The sequence below is a fragment of the Mchenga conophoros genome, linkage group LG7, assembly GCF_057382185.1.
Source record: "Mchenga conophoros isolate Kocher_MC1m ecotype Shallow Benthic linkage group LG7, M_conophoros_male_GT1.1, whole genome shotgun sequence".
Lineage (NCBI taxonomy): Eukaryota > Metazoa > Chordata > Actinopteri > Cichliformes > Cichlidae > Mchenga > Mchenga conophoros.
Window position 1 is genome coordinate 26,871,163 of NC_140532.1, and position 10,409 is coordinate 26,881,571.

Below are 10,409 nucleotides of genomic sequence, written 5' to 3' on the forward strand. Positions count from 1 at the left end.
CTGGATTTTATGAAAGCTATACAGCTCCATCTCCATCTGACACGACCAAACAGGAGAAGGTAATAACGATTTTGTTCCAATATTTAAAGCACCCATTGATTGTGTCTGCTGTGAAATCTGGGTCAGATGTGATCCATTTTTATATTCTAGGATGTTTTTCCAGTAGTGGTGATTTACACTCACTAACCCAAATTCTGAGTGGTACCTTGGACCATTGGTTTAGGGTCTTAGCATGCTGTCTATATAACATTTTGCTTCCCAGAAGAGATTGTAATGAAATGTGAAATTTACCATGTTCTTCCATTTTGTAAAATAACTGGGAATTGCAGCAGCATGCTAGGGATCTTAGTTGGATAGCTAATAAATGGATAGACATGGCAGTGATTCAGCTGTTTCTTTAGGAAGTTGTAATATTTTAAATTGAATCCGTGGCCTTCTGCCCACACATATAAATCTAGAAATTCACTTGTTCCTTTCAATAAATTATTTTGATGTAAATTATTATTATTATTATTATTATTATTATTATTATTATTATTATTATGCATTTCTAAGGCAAACCTGCTCATATCTGCCTTGATATGTTTGGTCAAAACGGTATTTCTTAACTTTAGTATTCGCATGATAAGGTGGGGCCAGGTTTCACAATGAACTCACCCGAAACTCTGGCTGATTGGGACCCACACCCAGTTTCACACCTTGGCTCCCTCTGTGGGGGGATACTCCCACTAGGTTTATATCTGGGACTCTCCACCATTTGACCTTAGAACTGAAGAAGCTTCTCGGATGAGAGGTGAAACGTCTTCAAGCAACTTAAAGAAGTCCAGACGCTTTTCTTTGCAAGCTCCTTTGACTACGATGACCTGGATGACTGAGAACCTTCACAGACTTAACTTTAGTAACGTTCTATATGTTTAGATATTAATAGCAATAATATTATTAGCAATGAATTGAAAGTATTGGTATTAGTCATGATAAATTTTGGTAAACTGTAACAATAGGAGGCGTTCTTGTTTTAACGTGGTGTGGCCAGCAGAGGGCGGGAGCACATAGATTATCAGTCAACACAGCTAAAACCGCAGCTGAGGAAGAAGGTCAGCGTCTCGTACAGAAGGTGTAGATGTTTGGTTCCTGGGTACCTGTGTGTGGTTTACAGCAAACGAGCCCCCGCATAAGGCTGGTAAGGACCCCCGATCACACGGACTGTAGCTAGCCTGTGAGCAGTAACTCTCCGTGACCGTGGCTTGTTAGTGTTAGCTGCTCGGTAGTGTGGATGCACTCGCCGCTGAGGGGAGATGTCTCTTCATCATGCTCCGTTAACTCGTTTCCCGGTGTGTTTATTGCCCGGTGACATAGCGATTACAGCATTATTCACTGTATTATCGATGGTGTGGTTTTGCTCGTTACCTTGTTGGTTTGTGTAACCGAGCCAGTTAAACTTTGGGTTTTCCCATCTGAACTAAGCTCCGTGTCTTCCTTCGGAGCAGCTTACACTTGGCCCAGTGTTAGCTTGTGTGAGCTACAGCTGCGTTTCTCTGCTCTGACTTGAAGTCACAATAACACGTGACTGACTCTTGTTGCTTTGGATTTTTTCTGTTTATTCGGCTAAAGTTAATGGGACATTTCTCGGATGTAATGTTTTGGGTTATTTGGTGCTAAAGCAGCTGCCGGCTGTGTGCTCGGGAGTTCCCGTTTTAGCCCAAACTTCTTTGATTGGCAGGTCGGCAGCGTGGCAGAGCGCGCGGCACTTGCTCTCTCCACGTTGGCGTCTTCAACGAGTATTCCTGTTTACACTGAGGGCTGGTCCTGTGCCCCAGCTGTCTAAAACGCATCCTGTTGTGATGTGATAGTCAAGTACCTATCACACAGATCTGGGTCCTGGTGCACTGTGGGGCAGTGCTACAAATCCGGTAAAGGCTGGCCTAATGTGGAGGGTCCACAAATAACAGTGCACACTCCCTGTGGAGCTCCCTGTTACTTTACACACGTGGAAAACTGCACCAGAAACCTGATGAACCAAACTGGTGCTCACAGATCAGTGGATATATTGTTGGCATTTGTCACAAATATCATGCCGCGTGTGTTATTCAGTAATGGCTTCTGCTTTTGAAATGCAGTGTAGTTTGTTTTTAGTTATTTTTCCCAAAGAAGCACAAGGTGCTCCACATGAGTGGAGGAGAGCTGATGCCTTACATGTGGACATCAGACTCCACTCATCCCACTCAGCCTGTGCAGAATACAGCCAGGAAATATATCACATTAGACCTCATTAAACAGCACTGTGCTGTCTACTCGTGTATTAGAAGTAATGTTGATATATTTTATTCTTTACTTTTAGTGTCTTTGAGGTCGGTTTCACACAAAACTTGCTGGCTGTTTCTGGCTCTCACTCACTCCTGTTTTCGTGGACTGTGATTTCTGTGACTACAGGCTTATCGCAATCTTTTGATTTATCTCTAACTTAAGGTAGTCTAGGTGCTGAGTGGGAGTAGATATTGTAGTAGAATTTATGGACAAAGTCTTGTAAGTGGTACATTTCAGTGCAATCAGCTACAACTCTTTAGGTTTGCAAAACACTGAAGTGTTCCCTTTAAAGTAAAATGACTCGAAGTTTAGTTGTCAAAAAAAATCATGTCCTTACCTTCTTTATACGTGAATATTAGCTACAACATATGGAGAAAATTTCAAAACAAATTCATTAATTTTTGCCTGATTGCATTTATGACTCCTACAGTAATTTACACTGATTATTACCATTAGCTTTGACAATCAAAATAAATACTGTAGCCTGTGGTTAAAGTAAAATTCTCTTATACGACTTGAAGCGCCAGCAGCCTCTTCGGCGATGTAAGCGTACAGATTGTGTGTCTGGGATTGTGCTCTCAGCCTCCTACTGTACACCCATGATTGTACACCAATCCACCCAACCAGCATCATCAAGTATGCCAATGACAACACTGTGGTTGGATTCATCTGTGATTGTGATGAGACAGTTGACCGTGTTCGCCCCCCTTCCTGGTTTCCTATCTTTTTGTATGTCAGTCACACTTAAATGTTTCAGATCATCAAACAAATTAAAACACTGGAGAAAGATAACCTGATTAGGCCTGACTACTGCCACAATCACTTAAATAGGACCTGCCTGACAAAGTGGAGTAGACCAAAAAATCCTCAAAAGCCAGACATCATGCTGCGATCCAAGGACGTGCAGGAACAAATGAGACACAAAGTAATTGAAATCTCAGTCTGGAAAAGGTTATAGAGCCATTTCTGAAGCCGTGGGACTCCAGCGAACCACAATGCAGCGTTAGAGATTGTTAGGTTGGCCAGTAGTGGTAGTTATGGTACTAAGGCTTTGGAAGAAGACACTAGCTGGATGGATCTTTCCTGACTGACCCTTTGCACAGCCAATGAAGCTGCTCACTACACTTGAATGTAAAGGCACCACTGTGTCACTGTGTTTCAGTATAGAAAACCATTTCAGAGATTCTGACACTTCATGTGTAATTTAATTTTGTTTGGGCTTCTTCATTTGAAAGTGAAATACATGCAGTAATTGTTGTTGAGCTAAATGTTGTCATTAACACTTCACTATAATTAGCTCTGTGCTTCTGTAACTTGAGCCTGGAGTCTAATTAAACTCATAACTAATAACGGTGATTATAACTCGTACTACTTCCTCCAGGAGCACTACTTGAGATGTGCATTGTTTTGACACTAGATGGTAGTCATTCCTCACATTTGGGTGGACTAACTGCTCTTTACTGTTGTGCAGGTGAAGAGGCTTGAATAGCGTGCTTCAGGAAATCCGCCTTACTGAACTACAAATCCCAAGATTTAGCCTGGATAATGTAGAACATTGTAAAAAAGTTGTAGTTTCCACAATACTGTTTAATTTGAACCAAATCATTAGTAACATCCTTCAACTTTGACTCTGCTGGTCTTGATAGGGCCTGAAATGTCTTATTAAATGAGAGAGTATTTGTATATTTTTAACCAGTGGAATTATAGTAACTATATTTTAATATCTGGCTGAATGGCCCAGTAAGTGTTGTGTGTTACTTGTTTGAGTGAAACATGGTAAGAAAATATAAGACTCCATCAAAAGGTTAAGATGAAGTGATCCAACCAATATGAATAAATGCTGTCATCCTAAATGTTAAATACAGCTGTAATTGTGGTTTTACATGTTTCTGTTTAAGGACTGTCTCTGTTTACTAGAAGAATAAGATGTCCTCACGCAGAAAATCTATAAGAACACAGTTTATCGACCCCGTCTGTCAGGCTGCTTCTGATTCTTGCTTGTGTTTGTCTTTGTAGGTCCAACCAGAAACTGACTTCACCTCCTCCTGGTTTCCCCTCCTTCATTTCATTGTTTGTACAAGTTGACTGTGTGAACTTCATTGTACCCGGTGTGTGTGTGTGTGTGTGCGCATATGGATGTGCCTCTGTCTATGTGAGCGTGTGTCTGTCTCGTTCCCTCCCAGCCCACCATGTCCCTGTATTCCTCAAAACTCCAGCTGAGCGTATCACTGTGTCTTCTCCTCCCCCCCTGTGTGCTTCTGCTCCTTACCGACTCCGCCACCACAGGACCAAATGGGGCCTACTTCTTCTCAACACCCACAGTTAATTGCGCCTCTGGATGTAAGTATGTGGCAGGAGTCTTAAAGGTTCTCTGTGTAAGCATGTGAAGCTTTTTTAAAATCTGTTTTCATGGGCAGTGTGTGAACAGCTTGTGACAGAACTAAAAAAAGAAAAAGGTGAGACCCGGTGTGGACACCGAACATTGTTAACACAATAACTTGAAGATTAGGTAAGGTAGGATTTTCATTTTGATACCATTGGTGAATCTACTAACACTGGCAGCCACAAGTATCCTTCAATGTTGTGACACTCATGGTCACAATATTGGCACGAATGTATCTATATGTCATTTGTCGTTGGTGCCAGGTTGATAAAGTGTACAAAATACGCATTGTATGTGTGCTGGACTCACATCTGTGCTTGTCCTGCTGGACCTCAGTGCAGCGTTTGATACTGTTGACTGTAATATTTTATTACAGCGATTACAGCATGCGGTAAGTATTACAGGTACTGCTCTGCAGTGGTTTGAATCATATCTAATAGACTCCAACTTTATCTCTCCACAAAGGCAGATAATACACACCAGTTAAACCGCAGGAATGTCTTAAAGACATAATAATCTCTCATTTCCTGCTTATAAATTCAGATAAAACTGAGTTTGTTGTACTTTGGATAGAGTCATAGAAATATGGGCTCCAACTACCCTTTTCTCAGAGTGACTCTGAAAAACTAGTTCATGCATTTATTACTTCCAGGCTGGACTTCTGTAATTCATTATTATCAGGATGTCTTAAAAACTCCCTGAAAAGCTTTCAGTTGATCCAGAATCCTGCAGCAAGAGTCCTGACAGGGACGAGACCCTATGTAGAAAGACAGGGTCTCCCTGTTAAATCCAGAATTGAATTCAAAATCTTGCTCCTCACATACTTGAATAATCAGGCTTTATCTTATCTTAATGACCTTGTAGTACCATATCACCCTATTAGAGCACTTCGCTCTCACACTGCAGGCTTACTTGTTGTTCCTGGAGTATTTAAAAGTAGAATGGGAGGCAGAGCCTTCAGTTTTCAGGCCCCTCTTCTGTGGAACAAGCTTTTGGATTTTGGAGACAGACACTATCTCTGCTTTTAAGATGAAAACTTTGCTTTTTGATAAAGCATATAGTTAGGGCTGGATCAGGTTATGCTGCATTAGGTCTAGGCTGCTGGGGGGTTCCCATGATGCAATGAGTGTTTCTTCTTCTTGTCCTGTCTTCCTTCTCTCACCCCAACCTATCACAGCAGACGGCCCCGCCCCTCCCTGAACCTGGTTCTGATGAGGTTTCTTCCTGTTAAAAGGGAGTTTTTCCTTCCTACTGTTGCCAAAGCACTTGTGCGTAGGGAGTTTCATGATTGTTGGAGTTTTTATACTTTGCCTTATTGTAGTGTCTCTACCTTACAACTGTTGTTGTGATTTGGCATTATGTAAATAAAATTGAACTGAATTTGAATTAAATTGAACAAAAATAAGCACTTCATGTAGCTCTAGGCACGATTCATCAATTAATCTTTCTTGGGAATGTTAAAGAAACCATAAGAGGTGTGATCAAGTCCACAAAAAACAAAGACTGCTTGATTTTAATTTGGCCGATCTCTCATTCAAAGTCATCTTCTTGGCCAAGTTCAGATGGCTGGCAGCACGTTATTTTAAAGTCCGACTGTGAGAAAATGCCAACTTGTGTTTTAAAGCAACCTGTATTTTGTGTGGATGATTATTACTGCTGAGGATAGCTGGGGTATCAATAGCCTCAAAAAGAAATATTATTATTTCAACAAAATTTACTATTAAGATATTTATTATTGGGGAAATGCTGAAGACCATTTTATCAGTGATTGCAGCTTACAGTATGACATGGTTCAGTAGTGGCATAGAATAATGAAATGAAGGCACAAAAGTAACCTAGAGGGTATTTTGCCTGGAAATTTTTATGTAAAGCACAACTGCTTTGAGCATTTAGTTTTACCAATAACAGAAATAGTTGAACTTTGTAACTCTTCAGTATTTTCCATACAGGATGGGTGTGGGTTGAGCTTTTTAGCCAGATACACCAAATAAGTCATTTCCATGAACAGTTCAAGTGCCAGCGTTGCTTTGTTGAGTCATTTGTTTACTGTTGTGTTGGACATCCCCGTCTGAAAGCATCGCCTCCTGGTATGCCTTCATAACCTAGCTGTACTCTTTGGCTTTTGCCAAGTAATGAAGCGACTCAGGCAGTGAATGTGCTACACTTCTACTCTAATCTCCTTTTAGTAGGATGCCTGACTCCAAGGAGCTAATGTAGATATAATAGCACACAGGTTTAACTACTTTGGGCCGTCAATGAAAGGTGCTTTAAGCTGCTTCCTTGTCAAAGCGATCAGCTGTACGTGTTTGCTTTGGATGAGTTCCATGCCGGATGCCTTCCTGCTGTATTCCTTTCATTTGCCAAGCTAATGTTTAATCTGCTTCACTATTGAGCCACCTTACTTCTGGCTTCACTAAAGGCATGAAAATTGATGTTTTTTAATTTTGTCTGATTCAAAGGAGCTTGCAAAGAAAAGCGTCTGGACTTCTTTAAGTTGCTTGAAAACGTTTCACCTTTCATCCGAGAAGCTTCTTCAGTTCTAGGGTCAAATAATGGTGGAGAGTCCCAGATTTAAGCTGTGTGGGAGTAACCCACCGAGAGGGACAATGGACCCCCTGATGATCCTCACCCTCTGTGGGGGGACACTCCCACTAGGTTTAAATCTGGGACTCTCCACCATTTGACCTTAGAACTGAAGAAGCTTCTCGGATGAAAGGTGAAACGTCTTCAAGCAACTTAAAGAAGTCCAGACGCTTTTCTCTCCAAGCTCCTTTGACTTCGATGACCTGGATGACTGAGAACCTTCACAGACATTTTGTCTGATTGTTTTTGTCTACAATTTTGACTTAGATGGTGATCATAAACATTTTTTAAATCCGTTATCAGTGTAATTTCAGAGTTCCCAAACTTGTTTTGGTTGTAAGGGTATCTTGATCTTGAAGATAGCACAGCTCTTTGGCTATTTACAGGGTTAAAATTCTTTGAAAGGTACAAACTGATGCTCTGCAAATATACGAGTGAAATATAAATGTATGTTTGGCTTGTAGCGAATGTTGTTTCACTAGTTTGTGCTAACTAGAATTTGTTGTTCCCAGGTGCTACTGATGCAACAACAAAGACCTCTTTGGATGGTGTGACCACTCCACCGAACACTTCAGTCTCTGCCTTAAACCCGAATAGCACTTCAGATGTCATCACACAGACCCACTCTAGTACAGGCAAGGATAATAACAGTCTGCAACCAAATGCAAGCACTCAGTCCTCCCTGAACTCATCATCCACCAACCACACCACTGTCAGCCACAGACTGAATGAGTCTGTAACATCGGTGAACAAAAATGAGCAAATTACAGAAGGAGCCCTTTCTTCCACATCTTCAGCATCCTTTGAGCAGCCATCGTCACAGGAGCATCTCAAATCACCAGAGGCATTTACCCCCACTAGCTTGCCTGCTCAGCGCCTGCATACTGGATCCACCACCAGCACTAGCAGTATAACAGCAACCACTTCAGAGTCTGTTAAGAATGTGGTCACTACACCTGTGAAATCTACAACCTCAGCACCAGCAACTGCAACAACAACAAGAACAACAGTAGCCCCACACTCGGTGACGATAGCTTACACAAGTGTTGCTGTTACTTCCGTCCATGGTTCAGACACGTCTCCATCGGCTGCCCTGCCACACCCCAGTATTGAGGTGGCACCGATTCAGACATCATCTTTAACCAAATCACCATCTGCTATAACTGTTGCCAGTACTGATGCATTGGCCAATCACAATAAATCTTTTGCCTCAGCTACGAGGGTCCCTGTGGTAGAAGAGGCGGGGGCTGTTCTGACCAAGCAGCTCGTCGATACGGCGTCTTTACTGGCTGTCCTGCTCTTTGGCCTGCTTTTCTTCTTGGTCACAGTGTCAGTGTTTGTCAAACTGGCCTACGACAGCTACAAGAGGAAGGACTACACGCAGGTCGACTATCTGATAAATGGCATGTACTCAGACTCTGGGGTATGAGACAGGAAGAGGATAATTATATTTCATGAAGCTTTTTCTTTCTTTGACTCGGAGCAGGAAAAACTAAATGAACTAAATGACAGACTAACTGAATGGTAAGATGGTGCTGTGAATTTACAGGATGGTCCAGTTAGTTCAGCAAGAAATGGAAAAGGTACACTGACGATAAAACGGTGATGCACACTGATCTGTTTTCTAGCAGCTCCTGTTTTTTTGTGGGGGGGGGGGGGGGGGGGGATGTCAAAATTCAAACCTTATAGCTTACATTTGGTTCTGCTAGTGGCCCCTGACAGGATTGGAATCGATTAGATGTTGGCTGGCTCAGTTGGGACGTTTCCAAAGCTCAGCAGATGACCTCGTCATCAGTTAATTTACTGCTGGTAAGAAATGTCGAGATTATCTAAAAGTAGAGTTGTAAAAAAAATCAAACTAGCAAATAATTTATTGTATTTTTTTTTAAATTTGCAAACATTTTTTTCCTAAGTGACATCTATATAAGGACCAAATCAGAATGTTATGCCCAATGATTCATTTCCTTGTCATTACCTTGATGCTTATTTTATTTTTGAAAAAGTCAATGGACATACATCTCAGTGCCAAATAGGGTGTGTAACTGACAAAGATTAGCTCTGCGCTTAAGGCATTTAAAATATGTCACATTGCAAATTCTTTTTAATGTGGTTTAATTGGTCACAGTGATAATTCAGTTATTCAGTGCTTCATGCAGCAGTGCACAAAACAGTTTCTGCTTGACAACTTTTGAAGTTCTTTCAATTCAGAAATGACTGTTTTAGACGGTGTTTGTTTACATTTTTGGAATTTGGTGTTGCTGATTTGATAACAACAATAATAATTACAGTTATTATTATATTTGCTCTTTACAATTGGATATATAACCTTGATAGTGAAGAAATGTTCATCAGATCTGTCACATTTTGGAACCTTCCCGTTCCAGCCCCTGTACACAGTGTTGCACTGTTTACTGCAAAGTAGATTATTTGTTTTGTTATTAATACTCTACAGAAAAATGGGGTAAAAATGAATCACACATAGATCTAAGTGTATAAAATCACTCTTGCAACATTTGACAGAAATCTAATGTGACGTTGTGGCTAAAATTTGCCATATTTCTGTGGTGTCGTTATATTTCTCGGCCCTTCCCGTCTTTAAGATATCACATTTTCCACGTTTTTAACTACAGCTGGCACTGAATGATGCACACTTGTTGTAATTTCCAACCACAAAGCTAGACTCAGACTCACTGTTGAAGCTTTTCTAAAGTAATCATTATCAACATGGTGAATTACTGCAGCTCTGTCCTCACAGTTGCAGGTGTGAGACACCTGGGTCTGTTGTAGTATTAGTCTGTTGTAATCTTGGCCATCATTTCTATAAAAGAGAAAGAAGTAGCTGTTCGCACACTGCAGAACTCCAGATTCCTCATTTATTACATCTAGGGACATTTCAAGCACACCTGCTTTTCATCAGACAGCGACACACCAGGCAGTGCCATCTGAAATCAGCTGCGAACAGTCACGTGACCACGGGAAGCTGCAAAAGCTTCCAGTCAACAACCTTGTACAGGACAAAGAATTGATAAGTGAATAATTTGCTGAATAAAACCAGCAGATTAGAGAGAGAGAGAGAGAGGGTATTAGATCCCAGCTGTCAGTACTTTGAGTTTGACCTCATGTGAAGTCAATTAAATAG

The 10,409-nt window shown here is 41.1% G+C and overlaps 1 protein-coding gene across 1 annotated transcript; it reads left to right on the forward strand.

The window, feature by feature from the left end:
- The first annotated feature begins 1,044 nt into the window (after positions 1–1,044).
- Positions 1,045–8,902, forward strand: lg7h11orf24 (linkage group 7 C11orf24 homolog). The gene is made up of 4 exons (XM_085281155.1): positions 1,045–1,180; positions 4,321–4,374; positions 4,488–4,644; positions 7,783–8,902. Exons 1-4 carry the CDS (start codon positions 1,121–1,123, stop codon positions 8,697–8,699), a joined length of 1,188 nt encoding a protein of 395 aa, XP_085137281.1. The 5' UTR covers positions 1,045–1,120; the 3' UTR covers positions 8,700–8,902.
- The last annotated feature ends 1,507 nt before the right edge of the window (positions 8,903–10,409 follow it).